Source organism: Hyperoodon ampullatus (assembly GCF_949752795.1).
Source record: "Hyperoodon ampullatus genome assembly, chromosome: 17".
Taxonomy (NCBI): domain Eukaryota; kingdom Metazoa; phylum Chordata; class Mammalia; order Artiodactyla; family Ziphiidae; genus Hyperoodon; species Hyperoodon ampullatus.
In genome coordinates, this window is record NC_136930.1 from 2,282,585 (window position 1) to 2,308,869 (window position 26,285).

The 26,285-nt window shown below is 43.9% G+C and overlaps 1 protein-coding gene across 3 annotated transcripts in view; it reads right to left on the reverse strand.

The window, feature by feature from the left end:
• ST18 (ST18 C2H2C-type zinc finger transcription factor) overlaps positions 1-26,285 on the reverse strand; it is a gene marked incomplete at both ends in the record, with an annotated part of 122,461 nt that overhangs the window by 34,707 nt on the left and 61,469 nt on the right. For 2 of the 3 annotated variants that reach the window (XM_079722182.1, XM_079722183.1), the window contains 6 exons: positions 9,004-9,215; positions 11,276-11,469; positions 13,497-13,601; positions 14,603-14,693; positions 16,207-16,341; positions 21,882-22,679. In XM_079722182.1, coding sequence (XP_079578308.1) covers positions 9,004-9,215; positions 11,276-11,469; positions 13,497-13,601; positions 14,603-14,693; positions 16,207-16,341; positions 21,882-22,679 — 1,535 coding nt within the window. The remainder of the gene's footprint in view (positions 1-9,003; positions 9,216-11,275; positions 11,470-13,496; positions 13,602-14,602; positions 14,694-16,206; positions 16,342-21,881; positions 22,680-26,285) is intronic. The other variant, XM_079722184.1, reaches the window with a different exon arrangement.

Below are 26,285 nucleotides of genomic sequence, written 5' to 3' on the forward strand. Positions count from 1 at the left end.
GAAGCCCGCACGCCTAGAGCCCATGCTCAGCAACAAGGGAAGCCACTGCAATGAGAAGCCCACGCACCGCAATGAAGAGTAGCCCCCACTCGCCACAACTAGAGAAAGTCCGCTCGCAGCAACAAAGACCCAACGCAGCCAAAAATAAATAAAAGTAAAAATAAATAAATTTAAAAACATGGCATGTTATGTGCTCAGTCAAATGATAATTATGAGAAGTTTGTTGCAACAGGGAAAAGACTTAAGTCACTGAAAGCAGGAGACAGCCTGGAATGCTGGTTATTGTACAGCTAGGGAAAATGGGGAGAAATTCATTTTCTGAAGAAGAGCAAATGGGAAAACACAGAAATTCTTGCATTTGTAGTTAGAGGATAGGCCGATGGCTGTTTTCCTCCAATATTTTCCGGGCAAATGATGATATTACGTTGTTTCAACAATTAAAAATGATCTTACATTCAAAGATGGTGATGAAGTGAAAAAAAGCAAAATTGTAATTTTAGCTTAAATGTTCTGATTATGAAAAGCATTAACTTTCAAGACATTGATAGGATAAGATAGCGTTTGGCAGATAGATAGATATAAGATAGTTATATGGCAGGTTTTCTGTTAATACGAGAGAGGTTACCACCACCTTGCCTTTGTGACTGGGCTAAGAGGACATGCAAAGACAGGTGCCCCACAGCCTGGTTTCTGCTTCCAACTTGCCACTTCTGCTCTTCTGTTCGTGCTTCAAGGAGTTTGTTTGGGGGAGTATCTTTTTGGTACTGAAAGTCTTCTGAAATGTTTTCAAAGCAAGCAGGGTATTGAGTAGAGTTCTCTGTGCTATACAGAAGGTCCTTGTTGATTATCTGTTTTATATATAGTAGTGTGTATACGTTAATCCCAAACTCCTAATTTATCCTGTGCTATTTATAGCACAGGGCACTCTACTCAATAATCTGTAATAACCTATATGGGAAAAGAATCTGAAAAAGAATGGATATATGCGTATGTACAACTGAATCACTTTGCTGTACACTGTAAACTAACACAACATTGTAAATCAACTATACCCTAATATAAAATAAAAATTAAATTAATATTAAAAAAATCATCTTGCCTATCCTCAAAAAAAAAAAAAAAAAGTAGGCAGGGTATTAACAATAAACAAATGCAAGACTTCCGTGGCGGTCCAGTGATTAAGACTCTGCGCTTCCACTTCAGGGGTGTGGGTTCGATCCCTGGTCCGGGAACTAAGATCCCGCATGCCACAAAAATATAAAATAAATAAATAAAATAAAGTAAAATAAATCAATGAACTGAAAACATCTTATTCTTACTAAACAGCAATCGAATATTAAAACTATTAAGAGTATAGACTTGTGAAATGTACTCAATATAAATCCAGTGATGGTATTCAGAGAATCAAGTGGCTGATATAAGGTATAAAATTAAAGTTAAATTTGTAACCATTTCCCCCAAGTCTTTGTCTGGCACTTGCAATCATGGTGAAAACCCTTGGTGGGCCAGCAGTCTGTACACCAGGGAATGATAAACTCTTCAGGAAGGTCAAAAGTTAGACGCATGTGGATTCAAAGTTTTGCTCCAATGGCTACAGCTGTGCCACTCAGAAGCAGTTATTTAGTATCTCCACACTACTTTTCTTCACCTGCAAAATGGGATAATCGTATCTGCTTTACAGAGTTTCTAGAAGGATTAAAAAGGATTATTATGGGCAGAGTTCTTATTTACAGTGCCTGGCACATAGTAGGTGTTCAATAAACAACTGATAATAAGAATTATTTGATTAGGTTTTTGGACCCGAAGAGACCTCCCTATGCTGTTCTACACTGAGAAAAAGAGGTAGTTTCCCCATACATGCCAGCTGGTTCCTTGAGATCCCAACTAGTTCCCTCAGGACATTTCACTCACATTCTATAGCATCCTCTGACTTCATGTTAAAGTTACTGCAAAAGGCTGCTTTTGGATTCTAACCGCCCACAGAGCCGCCAGGCTATTTCTGAGAGCAGGCAGCAGGAATGGCGATGTGATATCCTGCTGTGTCTAGGCCTTGTTCAAGCACAAAACAGACTTTGAACTTTAAACATTTCAAGCAAGTGTCAATTTTTTGTTTTCTTTCAAGGCACACTGTGCATATGCCACTTTGTCTAAACAGGTGGGGAAAACACCAAAACAAACAACAGAGCGCTTGGCAAGAGGCAGCGATCGGGATAAAGATAGACTGTGTGCCTATTCCTACCTCTGCTGAGGGGAGGAAGAGGAGGAGAAAGATGGGGAAGGAGGAGGATGGAGCTCGGGTCTTAGGGAACGTGGCAAACCCCCGCCGCTCGCTTCTCCTGCCGCCCGCTTCTACTCAGCCCTGCCCTCATCTCGGGAGCACCCGTCTCCAGACTAAAGGGGGACTGATTGAAGCTGTGGTGCATGTGAGTTTTGCAAACTCACATTAATTCCAAATGGAAGTAAAGGACATTACACAAATCTCAGCGCCAAGGACGGTGCTAGCATTAAGATGGGGTTCATCTTTCAGACAAAAGTACCCGTAACCATGACAATCTCCATTAAGGATCGCTATTACTAACTTTTCCTCCTGACTCGATTCCTCAAAGAGATACTTAAAACATGCACAAGTGATTTAGGTGGCATAGACCTGCTGGGTACGTGCTGGACTGGATTTTAACAAATAAACAATTCCTTCTAAGATCTAATTCAGGATGTGGTGGACTCAATCTTGAGCAGCAATGGGCAGTGTTAGCCCTGGCATCTCAGCTCAGTGCTGGGGAGGAGCCGTGAAGGAGGCGTTTTAGCGTTGGGTGGGCAGATGCTCAGGCTGAGAAATTCTGGAAGGAGGAGAACACTTTGGAACATGCCTACCGTCCTTCACTGTCTTTAGAAGATGTTCTCTTGCATCTTTGAAGTCTGCCTTCACCCCCTTATCTTCCAAAAGAGTCGGGATTTTGAAAATCACGGATTCAGGTCTCCCAATAAACCTGGAGTCAGCTGTGAGTCTGCACACAGCATGAAAACCAATCTGTATTAGCTCTGACCAGTCAATGAAGGCAATATCAAGATTAATGTCCTCTGGCTTGATTTTGACAAGGTCATGCTCCTGCACATGACCTGTAATTTGTTCTCCTCTTGGGCTCTTTAAGCAACTTCAGAGAAGCTCATCGGGTAAAGGGAAGGACATGGAGGCAGAAGGAAAATAAATCCCATGTCCAAATTCTGATCAAATTCCCTACAAGCCACCCATGCCTCCCCTGAAGCTCAGGAACATCAGCTCTGAAGACCCAGTTCTCCACCTGAAATGACCACTTCTTTTGTCCTTCTCTTACCATAAGCTCCTTGAAGGCAGGGTCTCTGAGGGACTCTAATCTGTGACTTGGGCAGTCCAGCACCTACAGACCTTTCAGGTGGGACAGCTGAGTCCATCTGCCAGAATATCTCTGGTACATCAAAAATGCTTCTATGCTCTGCTATAGAAGTCAAGAGTAGGGAAAAGCTGTGTATCCTTCTTTCTAAGCTAGGAACTCAAGACATCTATGGATTTTGGCTAGAAAAAACAAACGTACTAACAGCCTGCCATGGAAGCAACACCAAATCCTGGTGGAGAGAGAATCAGGCTAGTATTCAATGTGGAGGGAAAGATTGTTTACACTTAATCCTACATTAAGCAAAGGGCACAGAGCAGAGGGCTACACAGACAATAGAAATGGCTGTCACATGGCTTCACAGGCTAATTCTATCAAACATTTAGAGAAGAGCTAACACCGATCCTTCCCAAACTCTTGCAAAAGATTGCAGAGGGAGAAACACTCCCAAATTCATTCTACGAAGCCACCATCACCCTGATACCAAAACCAGAAAAAGATATCACAAAAAAAGAAAATTATAGACCAATATCACTGATGAACAGAGATGCAAAAATCCTGAACAATGGGCCTCCCTGGTGGCGCAGTGGTTGAGAGTCCGCCTGCCAATGCAGGGGATACGGGTTCGTGCCCCGGTCCGGGAGGATCCCATATGCCGTGGAGCGGCTGGGCCTGTGAGCCATGGCCGCTGAGCCTGCGCATCCTGAGCCTATGCTCCGCAACGGGAGAGGCCACAACAGTGAGAGGCCCGCATACCGCAAAAAAAAAAAAAAAAAAAAAAAAAAAAAAAAAAAAATCCTGAACAAAATACTAGCAAACAGAATCCTACAGAACATTAAAAGGATCATACACCATGATCAAGTGGGATTTATCCCAGGGATGCAAAGATTCTTCAATATATGCAAATCATTCAATGTGATACACCACATTAACACATTAAGGAATAAAAACCATATGATCATCTCAATAGATGCAGAAAAAGCTTCTGACAAAATTCAACACCAATTTATGACAAAAACTCTCCAGAAAATGGGCATAGAGGGAACCTACCTCAACATAATAAAGGCCATATATGACAAACTCACAGCAAGCATCATACTCAATGGTGAAAAACTGAAAGTATTTCCACTAGGGTCAGGAACAAGACAAGGATGTCCACTCTCACCACTCTTATTCAACATAGTTTTGGAAGTCCTAGCCACAGCAATCAGTGAAGAAAAAGAAATAAAAGGAATACAAATTGGAAAAGAAGTAAAACTGTCACTGTTTGCTGATGACATGATACTATACACAGAAAATCCTAAAGATGTCACCTGAAAACTACTAGAACTAATCAATGAATTTGGTAAGGTTGCAGGGTACAAAATTAATGCACAGAAATCTCTGGCATTCCTATACACCAACAACAAAAAATCAGAAAGAGAAATTAAGGAAACACTCCCATTTACCACTGCAACAAAGAGAATAATATACCTAGGAATAAACCTGCCTAAGGAGGTGAAAGACTTGTACTCAGAAAACCACAAAACACTGATGAAAGAGATCAAAGATGACATAAACAAATGGAGAAATATACCATGTTCTTGGATTGGAAGAATCAATATTGTGAAAATGACTATACTACTCAAAGCAATCTACAGATTCAATGCAATCCCTATCAAACTACCAATGGCATTCTTCACAGAATTAGAACAAAAGATCTTACAATTCGTACAGAAACACAGAAGACCCAAAATAGCCAAAGAAATCTTGAGAAAGAAAAATGGAGTTGGAGGAATCAGGCTCCCCAACTCCAAACTATACCACAAAGCTACAGTAATCAAGACAGTATGGTGCTGGCACAAAAACAGAAATATAGATCAACAGAACAAGACAGAAAGCCCAGAGACAAACCCATGCACATATGGTCAACTTATTTCTGATAAAGGAGGCAAGAATATACAATGGAGAGAAGACAGCCTCTTTAATAAGTGGTGCTGGGAAAACTGGACAGCTACATGTAAAAGAATGAAATTAGAACACTTCCTAATACCATACACAAAAATAAACTCAAAATGGATGAAAGACTCAAATGTAAAGCCAGACACTTATAAAACTTTTAGAGGAAAACATAGGAAAAACACTCTTTGACATAAACCACAGCAAGATCTTTTTTGACCCACCTCCTAGAGTAACAGAAATAAAACCAAAAATAAACAAATGGGACTTAATTAAACTTAAAAGCTTTTGCACAGCAAAGGAAACCATAAACAAGACAAAAACACAATCCTCAGAATGGGAGAAAATATTTGCAAATGAAACAACAGACAAAGGATTCATCTCCAAAATATACAAACTGCTCATGGAGCTCAATATCAAAAAAACAAACAATGCAGTTAAAAAACGGGTGGAAGATCTAAATAGACATTTCACCAAGGAAGACATACAGATGGCCAAGAGGCACATGAAAAGATGCTCAACATCACTAATTATTAGAGAAATGCAAATCAAAACCACTATGAGGTATCATCTCACGTCAGTCAGAATGGCCATTATCAAAAAAGCTAGAAACAATATATGCTGGAAAGGGTGTGGTGAAAAGGGAACGCTCCTGCACCATTGGTGGGAATGTAAATTGATACAACCACTATGGAAAACAGTATGGAGGTTCCTTAAAGAACTAAAAATAGAACTACCATATGACCCAGCAATCCCACTACTGGGCATATACCCTGAGAAAACCATAATTCACAAAGAGACATGTACCACAATGTTTATTGCAGCACTATTTACAATAGCCAGGACATGGAACCAACCTAAATGTCCATCGACAGATGAATGGATAAAGAAGATGTGGCACATATATAAAATGGAATATTACTCAGTCATAAAAAGAAATGAAATTGAGTTATTTGTAGTGAGGTGGATGGACCTAGAGTCTGTCATACAGAGTGAAGTAAGTCAGAAAGAGAAAAGCAAATACCGTATGCTAACATGTATATATGGAATCTAAAAAAAAAAAAAAAGGTTCTGATGAACTTAGCTGCAGGGCAGGAATAAAGAGGTAGACATAGAGAATGGACTTGAGGACTTGGGGTGGGAGGGGGAAGCTGGGACGAAGTGAGAGTAGCATCGCCATATACACACTACCGAATGTAAAATAGATAGCTGGTGGGAAGCAGCAGCAAAGCACAGGGAGGTCAGCTCAGTGCTTTGCGATGACCTAGAGGGGTGGGATAGGGAGGATGGGAGGGAGGCTCAAGAGGGAGGGGATATGTGGACATGTGTATGCATATGGCCGATTCACTTTGTTGTGCAACAGAAACTAACATGGTATTGTGAAGCAATTATACTCCAGTAAAGATCTATTAAAAAAAAAAAAAAAAGAAATGGCTGTCACTGGGCACTGTTTGATCAGAGCCCATTTTTCAGGGTTAATTACTTTGGCTTTTTCTCATTTTTTTTTTTGTTACAATAATTACCTTTTGTGGTTTCAGGAATTTATGAGGTTCTCTTTTATATTCAGAAAATAGGATCCAACCAGGATAGAGTTCTGCAAACTGTTACAGTTGTGTGCAAATGCAGGCCTGGAAGAAGGATTCTGTACCAGGTGACAGTTTAGGGTGCCACAGTGATCCTATTTTAACAACCACGATGTCAAACAAGACAATTTTCGTGGGAAAAAGGTTCTTAAAACTGCCAGCATCACAAACTCTTCCTAAAAGCCGACTGGTGCACTGTCTCTTCCACCCTTATCATCAGTGGTTTGGCTTTGCAGTTAGGGCTTGGTTGGCAGTTTGGAGGCTGAGACGTGCAGGGGGTTCCTGTCGCCCGGGACAGGCGTATCAGCTCCACAGAGCAACCCCGGCACACAGAGCGCTCCCAGCAGAAGCATCAAATACACACAGCGAGTCTGCTGTTTGAATTTTCAAAATGTGCCGATTTAACAGTCACTTTTCTGACCAGAAATGTGTTTTAAGAAGAGAAGAACATATATCGAGAAGGGAAGATACTTTCAAATTTTACTCATCCTTGTTTGGTTCATTGTTTGGCTCCAGCCATCAATAGAACATGGAGAATATAAAGGTTAAAGGCAGAATTCTGAGGAACAAGAAGTATCTACCTGTGCAGATGGAAAGCCTTCACTCTACAACCATTTACTCAAGTAATTTAAGCAGCTTTAACCATTATAATATCGGCACTTTTATTCTTGTAGGGCAGCCTAGACAAAGAATAAAGCACCAAGAAGGAAGATCGTTTAGTATTTCTCCAACAAGCTGTATATTAGAATATCCCTTTAAAAAGAAGAAATGTATTCAGGCTTTTAAAAATGAAGTTAAAAATAACCAAAGTTACATTTTAAAGGACCCTACATCATTCATTTATGTACATAATTTCTGCCTGTGATTTTGGAGAGCTTGGCATTTTCTTTATATTTTTGAGGCAGTGTGTTTCTCTTTGTTTAAGAAGCTCATTTGTTTAAAAATTGTTTTTGAGTGGTTTTTGGCCACCAACTCTTCCTGGGGTTTACTTGGCTGAGATTTGTCCAGAAGCTAATTCTGATTCTTCTGTCAAAGGCTCGATGCACTGTGAGCCCTGCTCTCCTGAAGGCCTGGCACACGGCACAGGTGGCAGCTGACCACGCCGGGGACGGGCTGAGCTCGAAGGGAAAAGAGAGCTAGAGCCTGTGCTTGCCGAGTTTTGGGTTCGAGTCTAACCTGGGCGATCTTCCACTGAAAGCAAGGCTAACATCTCTTCTCCAAATGAGCCTGGGCACCCCCCTCCAGCTGGCTTCAGCTGTCTAGTTAGGAAAATAACTTCTTTTAACAGCCCTTAGCGTGGACAGGAGTTACAGGCCCCTGCTGACTGCAGGAAGCTCACGGTCCCTCTGAGGGTCCTTGTTACTTTGGAGCATCACAACCCCCTCCTCAAAAGGCAAGACATGAAGGATCTCTGCTTTTTGTTTTCCTCAAGGCATCATAAACACAGATGTCTACTTCTCTGCGTTAGTCGGCGAGGAGAGGCTATTAGAGAAATGTGATTAATTTCGCGAGCTCCAGAAAGCTGGGGTCTCCAGAAACTTCACAGAATTTGAGTTTGGATTTGAATTTGGGCCCTGAGTTCTCAAGACGCCCCCGGGGCCCTGTCTTGTCGATTTAACGGATCCAGGTTTTAGGATGTGTCCTTCGTGAAAATTACAGCAACTCAGACCACCGTACGCTATGCGACAGTCACACGTACAATAGTGAAATTTCGTGAATTTTGCCGGTGTTTTACAGGGGCTGTGTAAGGGAACACGTCCTACCATCTCTGATTCGAAGGCAGTGAAAAGCTCCCGTTGTTCCGTGTGATTCTAGTGGCAATCTCTTTCCTCGTGTGCCAGAGTCCCCAACACAAAAAGAGGTTTGGAATCTATGGAGCTGCCCCCAACCGGCTTCATACCGCACCCCGGCCCCAGCTCTGGTTCACAACCTGCAAAAGCGCCGCTGTCTCCCTCCAAGGTCCTTCCTCCCACCACACTCATCCCTGCCCAAGTTCTCTTCCCGAGACAAGGGGGGCCGTGCTGCAGGGGCGGGGGCGAGTGTGGCCGGGTTCACGCAGGCAGTGGATTCTCGCTGTGAGTCGCTGCCCCCCTCCGGGCTCTTGGCCGGCCTACCTTGGCAGGCAGACTCTGCGGTTTGTTGGAGAGGATGTCTGCAGCTTCCCTGCAGCGGGTGGAGAGGTTCAGGATGGCAGCAGCTGCCGCTACGTGGGTGTCTTCGCCGCGCTGACCGTGGCTGTGAGAGCTGGCACGGCCAGGGCTCGGTGTGTGAGCGCCCGCACTCAGCAGCCGGTTAGGAAATTTCCCTGGATTGGAAAAGTGCTTCGCTGTTGAAGAGAGATTTGATTAGCAATTGCACGTATGTGGATTTAGTCATTAGATAGATTTGTTTTAAAGACAGAACTTCCTTGCATGCAAATACGTGAAGAATAAATTAAAACATGCTCCATTCTCCCTGGGTACGTTAAATGAAGGTTATTCAGAACGGTTTTCACAGAAGTTCACAGATCAAATGATGTGATTGTGGGGAAAGAATGCCTATTCTCTTAATATTTTTTTGCATTTCCACGTCTTATGACAAAAACTCCAGAACTCATGTCAGCGGGCAGGTGCACTGGCAGCGTGGGTAGCTGCAAAACCCATCAGGGACTAGACAGGCTTAAGGCCGGTACATCCACAAACGGCGTATGCGTGCGGCCCAGTAATCCCAGGGGAGAAAAACGGACTTTTCGTATTTGTTTTCATAATAACAGTTTTTACTCAGCCATGGAATTGCATTGTTTTGCTATTGGATGTGCCGGTTTGTTTCGTGCTTAAAACAGCATGAGTTTTTCTTCCTCCAACTCAGGGGGATGGAGTTGGTGGCGGAGGCTTTCCTGAGCTGGCATCCTCATGCTCGGTACGGGGCAGTGAGTGAGAGATGCACAGAGCTTCCAGGGGAACGGAAAGGCACTGCAGCGGAAAGGTAGCATTCTCAGTGCTACCGAGAATGAGCACTGCTTTATGTTCTGTTGTGTGTACCAAGGTGTTACTGAGAGAATTAATGTGTTCCTCCCCACTCTGGGTATTTGTAAACATCACTCAGGGACCAGGAAACACAGGCAGCATTTAATGTGGGCTAATATAAAGGCAGTTATAGCTGTTTCACCATAAGTAGTGTTTACTTTAAATATTTGATCATTATTTTTCACGAAATAATTGAAACCATTACCAAATGTTATTCATGTAGTTATAAAAATATGAAAATGTCACTGAATGTGCTACATTTTTAAACCAAAATCCATATTACTTGAGCATATAGAACACTCATTAATTAATTCACCTGAATTCAACATATATGTATGTGTGTATGTTTTGTGTATATATCCTAGAACTATATCTATATTTATACAGATAGATACAAAACATTGTGTGTGTATATTTGTGTATATAACTTTCTTTCCTGAAGCTAACAGGCTGTCAGTGGTTACTTATGTTAGCTGTACCCTGTTTTTAGTAAGAACAGGTAAACTATCTTCTGGAGTTTAATGTACTGCTTGTTGGTGGACAAACTCCTTTCAAGCCTGTTTATACACTGTTAGATTTTATAGGACATTCACGTTCTTTACGGAAGGTGACTACGACACAGAAGAGAGAAGCATCCTGTGCTCCTAAGAGCACTACTTCTGGGTTGAGTACGTGTGAGATCAAAGGGATTCCAGGGATTTGCACAACGTTGTAAAAAATTCACGGTCTATGGACGACTCCAACTGGGGGATTATTTTGCTTGGCAGAAATCATTCCTGGGTTTATTCCCAACATTTACTTTCTAACTTCTTCATTAGAATATTCAAGGACTCTAAACAACTTGAAGAAACTGTTAGTAAAAACACCAAGTTTTATGTGTTACAGTGTCTTTGTGTTAGCATTAGAGAATTGACACATTTTAAATGTTTCTGCACTAATTCTTAAATTTGTGGATGAACATCTCCAAAGCCACACGTGTTTTCTTTTTTTTCCTAGTAAAACCTTGATTTCTGAATTGTGAGTTTCTTCTTAGACTTTTCACTTTTTCTCCCACCTTCAGTTTGAACACTTTTGCTGATGTAAGTACTATTTCCATATTTTAACCTATTATATGTTTTAGAATTACCGTATTTAGATTCAAAAATGGCACCATATTTGTAGAATAATTAATCCACTATTTACCACACTCAGTGTAACTTCATGCAAGATCCGTAGTACTGATTAACTTATTACTGTTGGCCTTATTTCCCTGTACAATGTATTTCCTCTCCTCCCAGCAGTAAATAGTATATTAAATATTCAAATACATGCCCCCCACCCAACATGCACATACACAAGATGCATTTGTTGTTTGGAATAAGTATTAGAATTTGAAGCTTACATTCAGGAAATGGTGGTGTTTTTCGGCCTTGACCTGTTTGTACGAGGGGATGTTTACCAAACACCTGGGCATCGAAACTGGCATAATCGAAAGGTACTTTTCCAAATTTCTCTTGCTCTTTGGACACCGTAGCTCTGGGAGAGATGATGGCTTGTGATCGGAAATTGAATTCGATTTGCTTCACCAAGCTTGTCCTGAGGAGACAGGGGCAGAGCTCTAAAGAGATAAGCCGACACTACTGGTGAGCATCCCAGCATTGGAAGTTAAAGCGGGTCAGGTGTGTCCCACCTGGAGCTTCCCACTGAGCCACGCACCAGGGAAAAGAGCCGTGCTCACACGGGATGGGGTGGAGTGAGGGGGAAGGGGGCACTTCGGGCCCCGGGTGGCCTCGGGGAGGCTGCACATTGTGTGTCCGAGTCTCCCATCAGTAAGAGAGAAAGTGCCAGCCTCCATTCAGTCATGGGGATGCTTAAGGAGCAGGTATTTGACGTCTGCTAGCACTCTGAGCTACTTAGAGAAAAGTGCCACGGAACTATCGTTAGGGCACTGATCAGGTGTGCACTTCCTGCTGCTCAGGACTGTTCATCAGAGTAGCAGTGAAAAGTCACGATTGGAACTAGCGAGGAAATGTCATTATATTCTGTTCAGCACAGCTGGCAGGGCCCTGACGCCTAACAGGGGCCGTGTCGGCACCAGAAACTGGATTCCTGAACTGTGAATTGCTTCTTAGGCTTCTCATCTTTTCCCCCACCTTCAGACTGAATGTTTTTGCTGCTTTAAGTCATATTTTAAATAGTATTTCAAAATTTTAGCTATTAAATTGCCATTGTTTCAATATGAATAAAAATTACTGTATTATAACAGCTATCACAGTTTTCAATAGAATTATCTTAATCCAAGCTAAATGTGACGTAAACATTCCTTTAGAATTTCTGTGTGGGTTAAACAAGGGTATCATATTTGTACGGCACCAATGCCGGCCAAGGAAAACACAAATGCTGTCGTGCTGTGGTCTAATGCTAAAAGAACACAAATAAATATATTTTCAGAATTTAGCAATATCAAAAATACATATTTTTCTTTTGTTTTTCACCAAAACATACCTTACTCATCAGAATGTCAAAGTTTTGATGATGTTTCTTGGATTAGATAAAAAACTTTTTAGCTGCTACATCAAAATATTTGAGGGATTAGTTGAATTTGTTATTGTATATATAACTTGGTTTATACCCCTAATATTGCAAGTGTTCTAGTCTAAAATAATACTTCTAAGAAATGAGCAAAATGAAACTTAATGCTATTTCTATGTTTGGTAACTAACCTACTTAGGGAGAAACTAGAGAATACAGTACTGTAATACTAACGAAGAATCTTGTTATAAGATTTTTAACCCGTTATTCAGTAATTCATGATCTTTGCTTGATTTATGTCCCTCACTCATGTGATTTTGACTCTCGGCAAAGTCATGACAATTTGAGTCTTTTAATCAAACCTACAGAAGCCAATATTAAGGGACACCATATCTTGAAAATGTTCCTAAAAACTGTTTTTCATTCCAGTGTCTCGGTAACAACAATGAAGATCTGGTCATCTGCTGTAATCCCCAAATCACTTTTCTTATGCATATGATTTTTGTATTAATAAGTGTATCACCTCATACTGTGTCCTCATCCATAGTTTATTATTTAGGTGTAAGTAAGGCCCTCCAAGCTACTAGAGACTGTGAAGGACCTAGGACCAACAGGAGGTATTTTATCCATAGTTACCAATTTGGAATGAATTTTTGTTTCAAAGAAACTGTGCGCATATCTGGAACAGTGGGACGACCATATAGCATCACATATTTTGAGTGATGAGGGATTATGAGGTGGAAAGGTTACGTCAACCATAACGGGACCCCTACCTGACTAGTGGGAGGGCTTGTGCTTATTAGCGACACAGAATTTGATTAATTTATATTATCGTAGACTTTACAGTTTTTAGATTCATCCATATTATGTGACCTCTGTGCACAGATTAATTTCAAGTTAAACTTCTGGAGGGTCTAGCAGTTCATTTCAGTGACAGCATGATTAGCTGGCCCAGCCTCTCAAGTGGACACTGGTGGCTGTGCGTTGGAACGAAGGTGGCCCACGGTGAGCTGGCACCTGGGAGGAGAGGGACCCTCTGTGTAGGCGCTCGGCATGCAGGGAGTAATGGGAACCCCAGGGGAGCATCATACCTGTGACCCTGCTCAGGACATTGCCCGGTTTTGGCAGGATCAAGCTGACTTTTGTCCTGGGACATTGCCAATTTTTCAGCTGCAGCAATTGGACAACCAGAAAGACTGTTTAAAAAAAAAGTAGGCGGATCTGAGTTAAAAAGATAATGTAATTTGCTCTGGCACCTACCTCACAGCATCCTTGGCAAGCACCAAATGGTAAGTTGTATTAATAGTTCACTTAGCACCATTCTCATCCTAAAAGATCCCAAAGGATTTTGCAAACTACTGTGTCAACGTTTGTCCCCAAACCTCATCTCAGAGGTGATAAAAAACAAAGTCATTTTTAAAATCAAACTTTTATGTAAGGGAGGAATAACTAAGTTATTGAAACTTCATGATATTTTAAGTAGAGTGTGCTCATCCAACTGCAATTGTCCAACTATAGATGTTAGCACGATAATTCTATGATAGCTTAGGGTCTTTTGCAAAATGTTAGGGACTTAATTTTATATCTCAGTTTAAATGGAGAGCACAGAATGTAAGTTTTCTGGCAATATGCTTATGAGTCAACTAGTATCTCATGACCACACAATCTATACATGAAACACATAAACGATAAGCATTTTCACCAAAAATATTTATATATATGCAATATATTTGTATATAAATGCACATATGTGGTTTTAAGTTAGTTGTGATCTCATTGAAATAAATCTCAATGAAATGAAATGTTTACCTTCAGTAATCCGAAGCTCTTGGGTACCCTTTTAATGTGTATTCGATGGGATTCAAGATAACCCCTAAGCCACTCTTTCCAAGGTCAAACAGCTCTGGGGCGGGGGAGGTTCAGAGCAGAGACCAGGCTCTCTGTGTATCGCTATCTAAGTATCTACCCCCTGTCTTCAAATATGACATTTTTTGTTGGCATACTTGGCTGCTCAATGAAAATTTATAGGGGAGTAAATAATGAGGTATTTTTTATTTTTCACTCTGCACGCATTGAGAATATTTGTCACCTATGTCAAGTGCTAACATATTTGATGCTGATCCAGCAATTTTGATAACACACGGCAAGTTCCTTGTTTCCTTAGTGGAAAGTTTCTCTCGAGTCTCATCCCAATTACCTCCTGTGCGTGTTGCGGTTGCTGTTCACATGCCCTCGTCCTGTGCATCCCGGGGTGGGGCACTTGAGCACATTTTCATGCATGGCAAGAACTAAGCACAAAATAGCACATAAAAGAGAAGAACAATTTATCATCAATACATCACACACCAACAAACTGTCTCAACTTTGCATTCAAAGGAATTCAGTTACATCATCCACCATGCTCCCTCTCTATAGATCTTCGGGCTGAAGTAAATGAGTCCTCGAGAACTTCAAACATTAAATTCAGCAAAGCCTGTTTAAATCAGTTTCTCTAAACTTCACGTATGCTTAAGACTAGACTTAAATGAGCAGCTCTCTGCTGATATTTAACTGAAACTGAGAAGCTCAAATTCTTCCTTTCATATTGATGTGCTTTTCCTTGGGGGAGTGGACGGGGGGGCATTATTTGCCAAGCAGTTCCCTCTGTCTTTCCCCCACGGTGTGAACATAGTCTCCTTTGTTTCCTAAGAGCTGTTACTTTGGCTCCTTGTCGGCCGCTGCCCAATCCCCACCCCACTGCCACGGGTGGCTGGTGACAGCGCACGGCTGAGTGGACACTCAGGTGACCTGTGTGAGCAGGACCGTGCCTTTGAGAAGGGTGACACTGAGACACTCCCGTCACTGTGGGTTGTGTGGCCCAAGAGGAGTTGCAATAAGCAGGCTCAAAAGTGGAGCATGGGACGTGTAGGTATTTCAAAACTTAGGAGCAGCCCTGGCATCTCCTTTCCCTCCAGTTTCTGCGCTCACGGTGGGGCTGTGAGTGGAGAGACCAACGAGGTGTGCTCTCACTCGGGGCCCTCAGCAGCTGCAGGACGTCCTGGGTGACATCTCAGACACCAGGTGTCCCTGCCTGCAGACGGGAGGTGGGGGACAGTGGTGACGCACGTCCTGAGTTTAGAGGATGCACTTAGGATGCAGGTGAGAGAGGACCGTGGTGACACAGTGCATTAACCAGACCCCTTATTTCCTGCGTATTCTGATGCTTTGACATCAGGGTCTTGCTGACCCTGGAGAGACGGCCCCTCCCAGGGCTCCCTAATTCTTCCAGAGAATAAACACTTTTCAAATGCAAACCAACCAATTGGAGCCCACAGCCGACCTTCTCCTCTCTCTGACTCTCACACTTCAGGACACTCTCCACCTGCCCTAACCCCCAGGGCCAGGTCCCAGACAACCACAGACAGCGCCCGAGGCCCAGAGCCCACTGGGAACGCCAGCTGGCCAACCTGAGGCCAGTTCACCCTGCTCCCTCCCACGAAAGCTCAAAAAAGCCCTGGCTCACAGTTCATCCCTCCCCGCCGCGGGTCCTGGTGCTTCCCCCGGGGGCCCTGCCTGGCCTGAGGTGCCCCCTCCTCTTGGGAACTGTGAGTAGCAAATTAGGTTTTCAATGTCAGTATCTCCTGATCTACTGGCCTCACCGTACCCCACGTTTTCTATTAATACGCTCTGTTTTAAACACCCAGCTAGATGGAAACTGTCTTGACACAGAGGGAGAAAACTTGGTATTTCCGTTTCTGACTCCAAACTGGAGGAGGAAGTGGGTCACTTGGTGGCCTTCTTTCAGGGCCGGGCGGTACTCACTCTCCAGGGGAACCCGCACTTTGTGAGGGCACCCTGAAAGGCTGCGGTGGTGAGGGTACAGCCCTGTCACGTGCCCTGTGCCGTCGCACCCGGGGATGGGGCACTTGGTCTCCCTCTTTTCAGGCCTCGGTGAATCTAGAGGAATTAAATCGAGAGACACATCTGGTTACTCCTCTTCCCTCCCCTGTAGCAAGGTGGCCTTGCAGACGACATTCTCACTCTGTTCCTCCTTCTCATCATAAACATTCTTCTCACATCGCCTTGAATAAGACCCTCAACTAAGACCCGCGGAAGCAGAAAGAATGTTTTCAATTTTCTTGGATTCCTAAGCAGAGGCTGACACAGGGCAAGGGAGTGTTGAAACACAGTGACGGTTTTAAGTTGTCATGTCACAGATCATAGTTAGAGCCTCATTATGAAATGTCAACCCTACACCAGAGGATGAATAGGCTCTGGAAAAGGGGGAGAAAAAAAGAAAAGAAAAGGAAAAAGGAAAGCATTTATTTAAACCCAAACTATCTCCTATTGAAGGAATCTGTAAAAAGCCAGATTCAAAAATTACATGATGAAGAAGCCGCCGTATCTGAGGAGGGCCCGTCTGGGCGGTCCAGTGGGTCCCGGCAGCAGGTCCAGTGGCCCCGGAGTTCTGGGTTTGAGCAGCTGTTCCTAGACACGTGGGGAGGCTGCTCCACTAAGAGTGACATCTCGCGCCACGCCCGGCCAGTGGGCAGTGCTAGGAGGGCCCAAGATGCCCAGAGCCCCGCGGTTTGAAGCTCTGGATCAACGCGCAGTAGCTGCAGAGGAGAAGCTATTGGTTTCACTCCTAGAGCAGAAATGGAAGACAGAGGCAGCCGGAAGTGGCTGGCAAGAAGACGTTCAGAGGATGGCAGCACACAGGGTGGGGACCGCCTTGAGGGGTCTGCCGGGTGCTGCCAGGAGCACGGGCTGGGGGCGGAGGACCAGGGGCCACGGCAGAGGAAAGGGACACCTTGCAACCCACGCTGCCTGGCTGCCTAGAGGGGGCGGCTGAACACAGCTCGGGGTCTTAGTTTTCTGGCACACACACTGCTGGCTTAGATAGAGGGTTATATATATACATAAAATAAATGAGGACTAACATGAATATTCTCATAGTCGTGATGGAGAGGGTAGATAAGCTTACAACAGAAATGCATTCTTAGAGCCGAAACCGCCCCCCTAACTCGTGCGTGGAGGGACAATGTCAGGCATTGGGGCCAGCCTGCCCCCCACATTCAGGGCATCTAGAGGAACCAGGACCGGAGCGGGCCAGGCGGCCTCGGAGGGAGGACCAGCGTGGGATGGAGGCCGGCAGGCTGCAGGCTTCTCCTAACGCGAAGTATCAGGCATCACAAACACACGAGGCTGAGAAGGAAAATAAATGGTCTGCACCATCCTGCCGCAAGAAAGCTGCCGGCGACGGGTACAGGGCAGGGTCCTGGCCGCGAGGACGCCGAGGGCCCGTGCGCTCCGGCTCCCAACGTGGCACGGGGAGCAGTGCAGCGCTGCCGGATGCGACAGACGCCCCCAGGGCGGAATTCTGCGGGGGGCGGACGTGCCCCCGTGTTGCCACGCCACCCCGGCCATCGGACTGGGCAGGTGGGTACCGCAGGTGGTACGCAGGGCAAGTATCTGGGGACGAGGTTCCAGCCTAGGGGGAGGGGCCAAGGACCCTCCTCGTTAGCGCGCAGCCAGGGAGGGCGGGGTCAGCAGGGAGAGGATGCACGTCTTGGGCGGGAAGGGAAGGACCCGAGTAGCTGGCGTGTGTGTTTCCTGAGACAGGATTTAACGCCACGAGGTGGAGAGTACGCTCTTTGCTGTACGAGACAAAGGTGCATACGAAGGATTTTGACATGCTGTATGATTTTGCGGGGGTATTTCTTACTTAGTCCAAAAAGGCTGCCAAGTTTCAAGTCCGTTTGGGCACCTAATGTGTGTAGAATGCTAGTCGAAGTCCCCAGTGTTTCACTTTGCGGTACGGCAGAAACTAACACAACATTGTAAAGCAGCCATACTCCAACACAACTTAATTAAAAAAAAAGAATAGAGCAAGAAATGCAGATCAGTTGAATAGAATTTTGACCAGAACTACTTCTTATGATATATGGGAACTTGATGTGTGAAAAAATAAATTTCTATTCAATTAGGAAAAAAAAATCCCCGATGTTTGATTAACATGGAATCGGTAGGGGCTGGGTGCTGACACCCTGTGAGAGCGACTTGGAGAGAATCGGGAAGAAGGAGAGGTGATGTGAATTTTGATGGCCTTCCTCCCTTGGATCTGGTCCAGGCGAGGGCGCATTTCTAAACCACAGTGAGAGGTTTGGCCACACCGTCTGTGGGAAGCCAGGGAGGGTGTGGGAGATAAGGCAGGCTGGCACCTGACCAGGTGTGGGCTGCTGACTGGCCATCCTGCACTGTGTCTGCCGGCCCCTCCTCTGCGGGGAGCAAAGATGCCCCACGATGCTCTCTGGCGCCTGTGCCTGACACGAGCTGGAGCTGCAGCTCTGGGGGAGCTCTCGGGCCTGGCTCTTCCTCTTTAATTTTCTTTGCTGGATGCTGCTTAATGAAAATGACCTTATACTCTGGTGACATGACGTCGTGGTTTGCCTGAGGCTGTCCTATTCATACCTGATGGACTCGTGGGGTTGTTCCCATGGCCCCTCTTCACCCCGAAAGTGTTGTAGGCTGTAGGATAAATTATACGGCGACTCTGGTTAGACTAGAGGGACCCAAGGTCTCCCTATTGCTGGGTGGCAACAGGATAGCAAAACTTGGTATTGTTAGAATTGCCGACTCATCGGAAGGCTTGGGTGAAACGGTACTTTGAAATCCTAGTGTCCTCTCCCTGAAAGCAAAGCCACACGCCCAAGGTGCACGGGGATTAGTGCTTACTTAGGAGCACGGAACACTCACAAGAGAAAAAAGCTCCTCTTACGCTCCCCCACCAGGGACGGGAGCAGGACAGTGAAGCTGGACATCCTCTAGACGAAGCCTGGAGGCCCCTGCAGCCAGCTTCACTGCTTTGCCTGTTTCTTCCTGGTCTAGTCTGGAGCTCCCTGCGTGGACTTTACATCCCACGGCAGGACCTCGCCCTACACACAGGCTACACTGTGGACTCATCCAGTCCCATTAGCGATTCTCTAAGTCTCCACCGTGCACATTCTGTTGCCTTGTTAATTTTTGCAAACAAAAAAACATTTAAAAAGTTCTATAAAAATGACCAAAGTATCGTCAAGTGTTTTAAGCCATGGCACAAATAATTAGTGTCTCCAAAGACTGGATTTCATTGGCTGAAGATACTATCAGTTGCAAGATGAAACATCATTTTGTGTGCTAGTAAGGAAGGAAAAACTATTGAAAACTGAATAATGGCACATGTTTCTAATTTCACAGAGATGCTAAGATGGGAAAACTGTGCATCTTAGAATGGATGAAATATAGTATATTGGAAATGACGGGGTTTTGGAATTTGAAGTAAATTTCATCTTTTTTTTTCTGATTTTGTAGTTCATTAAAAAGAAACAAAAAAACCCCCAACCACACAGGTAGGTTCCACCAGTTGGGTGTGAGTGGAGCGCTCAGAGCTGCTAACACACCCTCCTGCCCCAGACCACATACTAGTCCGTAGTATTCTGTCTCCATCCCAGCCCTTACAGTATGTTTGCACAGAACTATTGTCTTACTCCTCACTAACTGACATTATTTTATTCTTTTTTTCTCAACTCCGAGCTGCAAGACAGTATTTGACAAGACTACTTGTAGGTGAGTACTAAAATGGACGTAAAATATACAATTGATTTCTGGATAAATCTCAGCAATCAGGACATCTAACCACACTAGCGCATTATTCTTGTCAGCGCTTTAGGTCCATGACCTTGATTATCTCTAAGATATTCCTCCCCGAATTCTGTGGTTCTCCGATTTTAGGGTGCCCAAGAATCACCTCAGGAACTTGCTTTTAAAAACAAGCAAGTTATGCACATGAAAAGATGCTCAACATTGCTAATTATTTGAGAAATGCAAATCAAAACTACAATGAGGTATCACCTCACACCAGTCAGAGTGGCCATCATCAAAAAATCTACAAACAATAAACACTGGAGAAGGTGTGGAGAAAAGGGAACCCTCCTACACTGTGGGTGGTAATGTAAACAGGTGCAGTCACTATGGAGAACAGTATGGAAGTTCCTAAAAAAACGAAAAATAGGGCTACCATATGATCCAGCAATCCCACTCCTGGGCATGTATCCGGAGAAAACCATAATTCGAAAAGATACATGCACCCCAATGTTCATTTCAGCACTATTCACAATAGCCAAGACATGGAAGTAACTTAAATGTCCATCGACAGAGGAATGGATAAAGAAGATGTGGTACATAGATACAATGGAATATTACTCAGCCATAAAAAGGATGAAATAATGCCATTTGTAGCAACATGGATGGACCTGGAGATTATCATACTAGGTAAAGTAAGTCAGACAGAGAAAGACAAATATCATATGATATCCCTTATATGTGGAATCTAAAAAAATGATACAAATGAACTTATTTACAAAAGAGAAACAGACTTGCAGACTTCAAAAACAAACTTACAGTTACCAAAGGGGAAAGGTGGGGAGGAATAAATTAGGAGTTTGGGATTAACCTGTGCACACTACCATATATGAAATAGATAACCAACAAGGTCCTGCTGTATAGCACAGGGAACTCTACTCAATATTCTGTAATAACCTATATGGGAAAAGAATTTGGAAAAGAATGGATATAGGTATATGTATAACTGAACCACTTTGCTGTATGCCTGAAACTAACACTACATTGTAAATCAATCTACTCTAATATAAAATAAAAATTAAATTAAAAAATTTAAAAAAAGCAAGTTCTGAAGCAGTAAGTCTGATGAGATCCTGGAAATACTCTTCTTAACAAGCCAAAGACCACCCCTTGGGAAACTCCACGTAACTGCAGGCCTCATCAGCAGGCCCACCTGGTGCAAGACCCAGTCGTGGGGGGCATCTCTATGGGCACACGGAACACAGTTTTCCCAAAGGCTGAGGATCAGTTTTAAGGTCTCCTCCGAGCACACTGACTGTCTCATTCAAGTTCGGTCCAGATGTTTGTGGACCCTCACTTAGAGAGCTTGTAAAAGCACAGGCTTATAAAGGCATTAGCATCCAGTCTTGTCCTAAGAAGGATCGGAGCATCCTGCCTGGCTTACAAGTAGCTTGACACTATTTTGAAGCTCAAAAGCAGTCAGATGATCCCAGAAAGAGGGTGGGAAAGAAAAATTAAATTTCTGGAATTGATTTGATTCATAAAATGATTTAAAATCCAGTAAATACAAATGTACTTCTAACATACCCAATGTAGTACTTTTTAACAAGTACAATATATTTTTTAAAGCAGTCATATTAAAAGAAATACAGGCAATGGTCTTTTTTTGTGTGAGTTAAAACCCTACAAACCGACCAAGCTTTAATCTGAGAACAACCTAGAGAGTAGGAAAAACATTTTGTTAATTTTAAAATATAAATTAGGTTTTTAAATTGTGCTGTCAAAACGCTATCTGGGAGAAGCAATCAAATCTTACTCATTTTCACCCCCACCTCTAAAGCAATTTTAAATAAAATAGAAGCAAAATGGTGTCTTACGTTTATTGGTAAAGACTTGTCTTCCGCCCACGTCAATGACTTTGTTTTGCTTCCTCTCCCCCGAGAGATGCTCCAGCAGAAACCTGTCCAGCTCCTTGTAGGTGCTGTGGAAAACACAGCCTCGCTCAGCCTGCAGGGCCATCGCCTGCTCCAGCAAACTCAAGTTCCCCTTGGCTTTCTCTAGGGCAGCGGCTTCCTCCACCCCCGCGGCCGGACACCCGTGACTGTGATCATCCTCCCTACTCCCAGGGAACGAGGGCTGGGCTTGGCCATCCGACGGGTCCCCGGGAGCGTTCTGTGGGTCTCTCCTTTCTGTTTCCGAATCACACGTGCTTTCGCAAGAGATAAACTTGTCACCTTCAGTTTTTATTTCAGGAACTTCCAATAGGTCTTTCCTATCATCCACTAGAACATACTTTGGGACGCTCTGAGGTTTGGTTTCTTCTGAGAAGTTGGAGTCGCTGTCCCAACCATTCTCTGCACTTTCAGAGTTACTTTCATTGTCATCGGAGGAGCAGAACCGCAGCTGGGAATCATTGATTTTGTCTTTTCCATCATCGGAATGAACCATAAAGCACTCATCCACTTCATCCCCCTCTGCTTTTAGAGACTGGATGCCACTGTCATTTAAGTTCTCACTTATGGTCTGAACAGATGCATTTTTTTCAAATTTCCCCAAACGCATTAGCGATTTGACCACGAGCTCTTGATAACGGCCGTATCTGTCTTCCTTCCCATCGGAATTTTCTTGTGCAGTTGAATGAAGCTTCTCCTCCATGGGTTTTATCATGATTTCTTCTAGGGAAAAAAGAAAGCCAATATTTGGAAAAATAAGAACAAAATATTTTAAGGAAAATTACAGTGATAGGTAAATAGATATACATATACATACATAATACATGCAAAATGTGAATATGTGGACTCCATCAATTATATAAACATTGGGTAGAAAAATATATACCCTCTTGACAAAACAAAACAAAACTCAGACCTTAATATTCTGAGAATTGCCTTTAAAGAGACAAGCAATTCTAATTTTCAGCCTGTCAGAGCTAAGCTCGTCTAGTTACTGAAATAAATACTCAACCATCACAGAGTCCTGAATGTGAAATTCATGTTACTGTACCTCATATATTTGCAAATCTCAGTCAACCGGAAGAAAATTAAACATATGTCCTACTATACGTTATAAAAAGGAAGTATTCATCGAATTTCTCTGCTAGCGTGGCAATATATTTTCAAAGCTTATTTGGTTGATTTTCTCTGCCTCCATAGAGTCCCAAACATACTTTCAGATTTTACGGAATGTTAGCTAAAATACACAACACATCTACACGAGATGAAAACTAAAAGAAGCCTGAGGTTCTCGAGACTCCCTGATCACTGTCATAATTGTCACACGCAAATGCCATGCTGAGGGAAACACAAGTAAATGGGAGAATGAACATGATGGAATAATATCTTGAATAGTAGCTCAGTTTCTGGCCTGGTACCTGCATGCACTTGTGTAAAAAGGAGATGAGTCAGGAGTGGGGACGGTTGGAGGATGCTGAATGTTAACCAGTTGTTCTCAGTCCTGATGGTGAAGAAGGCCTGGGACTGAGAAGAGCGCCCATCCCCCAAGCGCCAGTCTGTCCATGGGGTGTCCATTGTCCCAGAGCAGCTGTCCGTGTCACCCCCTTCCCTCTTGGCAGTGGCCCAGTCGGGGTGACAGATTGTGTGTGTGTATATATTTATATGTACAGTCATCCTCCCCAAGCCTGTCCCGGTGCAAACACACCACCTGAGGTGCAGATTCGCCAGTGCCCCAGCCCTGGCCGCGCACATGGCGGGGTCCAGGGAGCTCGGCGCCCAGCGATCGCCAGGCTGTGAAATGCACCAGATAACCAGGCAGTGGTCCCTGGCAGTCACTAAGACAAAACAAAAAGAAGAAGCAGGACTATTTCTGTGTCTCTAAAGGCAGGGTGGCAGACGGGAACACAAAATAATAAGCCCCCTTAAAGACGGTTAAAGACACCAGGTGAAGTGCATTCTGCGTTAATAAACATCTTGGGAGGAAAGGAAAGCACAGCCATCCTGTGTAAGGGCTGCGGGAGAGGGTGTCTGTGCGGAAGACAATGTGCCTTTTTTGGGTCTCGTTTAATTTTTTATAAACATTGTGTCTGACAAGGACACTCAAAAATGCATCTCCATCATCTTCCTTTCTGGTAATTATCTCCCTAAATCAACACTGGACTGCCAGGATCAAGTAAATATTGCCATAGTAACTAAAAGCATTTTTGGATGAAGGGAAGAATTCAGTCACAACACTAGCCCCTTTAAATGACGCTGATTATAGAGTGCAGTCTTTTGTTGGGATCTATTCAACATAAACTGAAAAATTTAACATTTTACTTCCTAGAAAAGAGGCTGGCGAAACCAGCACATAATATTTGAACGGATGGTGTATCCTCTCCTGAATTCATATCAGAGGAACTCCAGGTTTAAATAATATATTAAACATAGTCTAAAATGCAAATGAAGTTTTTCTCAATATCACAGTTGGCTGTTAAGAGAAAGTGTAAAGGGTTATGATAATTTTAGAATATTATGAACTACAGAAAACAAATAAAAAGCATTTTCAGTGAATATGCTCAATTCATTGAACTATTCTCTCAACTCCACTTAACTACCCACATGTGTACAATAATGATTTATAGACATTATACCTAATTATGCATATTTGGGCTGTGTGAGAGTGCTAACAAAAGCTCTAGAAAGCAACAATTACCTCTGTTGCTTAGCTACATAGTTTAAAATATTCCTATTAAGTGCAGATCACCAGAGAGGCGGGGGTGACAGCAATGCACGTGTGCCCGACGATGCGTGTCACCGAGCCGCTGCCAAGGCGAGCGTTTTGGGTCATTTCCAGTTTACATAATTGTTTGGTTCAACTGTTGGTTATATGCTAAAAGAAAATATTTATTAATTATTCTTCAGAACGAGAGGAGCCCCGCTGGTGGAGGTGCCTTCGTGCGTCGCCCGCGGGGTTTCCAGGGATGCTCTGCAAACCTGCAGACCGACTTCCCATGCGCCCACCCCCCTCTGCATTCACTGTCATTGTCACAAAGAGAGAAGTTGAGCTCACTTTTGAGCAGACAGATCTGCGACGGGGCGCCCCTTCCCCCCAGCTTTGTAACAGGCTGCCTACGTTTTCTGTGCTTGTGTGTTTTTGTTTTCCGGGGTGGCCCGGTGGTCTGTTTTGTGCTTTTGCCACTGACATAACCCAAAGAGCCCTGCGTTAGGGACCTCGTTTGATTCTGGGCCTGGTGTGTGTCTCTGTGCCAACTCCGATGGGTTCCTCACTCTTTCTGAGTCTCACCCTCACAGGAAAGCAGGTGCCACCCAACAGGTATGCGGAGAAGGATGGCTGCTTCTCCCTTCCCTGTTACTATGGTAGACTCAGCGATGGCAGAGGAGATATGGGAGCTTCCACCTAGATGAGGTGCGGCCCGTTTTTCATTCAGAGTAAGTGGTGACCATGCCCGCTGTGGAAGGTCACAGTCCAAGTGTAAAGAGGACCCAGCCCAGTTCACCATCACCCACGTCACACTTGCTATGCTCGCCAACTGCCTTGGGGATGGGAGGGTCCGTGCGCGGCGTGGAGGGAGACCTCCCGGGTCTGAGGTCCAGAGACTGGGGTCGTGTTGTTGGCCCAGCACCATCTGCCTGTATGGCCTCGGGCAGGCTGATGTCTCCCGAGTCCTGGGTCCTCATCTTTAAAACGAGGATGATCTGATGTCCCAATGACTGGATGACCCTGTGACATGCTAAGACAATGAACTGGTATGTTCCTGGCATGGTGTTCAGTTACTCATTTCATTTAATCCTCTCAACAGCTACAAGAAAAGTACTTTCGACTCCCTGTTACAGGCGGGAAACCAGGGTTCTAAAGAGTCAAGGGCTTGCTCAAGTTCACACAACCAGCCAGTGGTGGGGCTGAGACCCAGACCCACGGCCAGGTGCCTACTATTTTCCCACATTTGGATGCTTTCAAGAGTGAATTTATAGGAAAATACCAGAATACACTTGTCAGGTAACTTGTAATGAAAAGCAACAATCCTTAAAGTAAAAAGAAAAACACATAAAGACAAACACAACAACAAACAAAAACTAACAAAGTGCATCTCACAGCAAAGTGGGGGAGAAAATTCCTCAGGTGCACTTGTGGGGCTGCAGCAGGTCAACACTTTCCTCACGGAGCAAAAAAATACATAAATAAACTTCCTTTTGGCCTGATATGTAAAAGCTCACATGTGTTGATTTGCTTTAAACCAAAGTCTCTCCTCTGAGGGGTCTGGTAATCCTGAAGTTACCTGCTAGCGGATTCTCCATAGGTATCAACTGTTCTGCATCAAAACAACT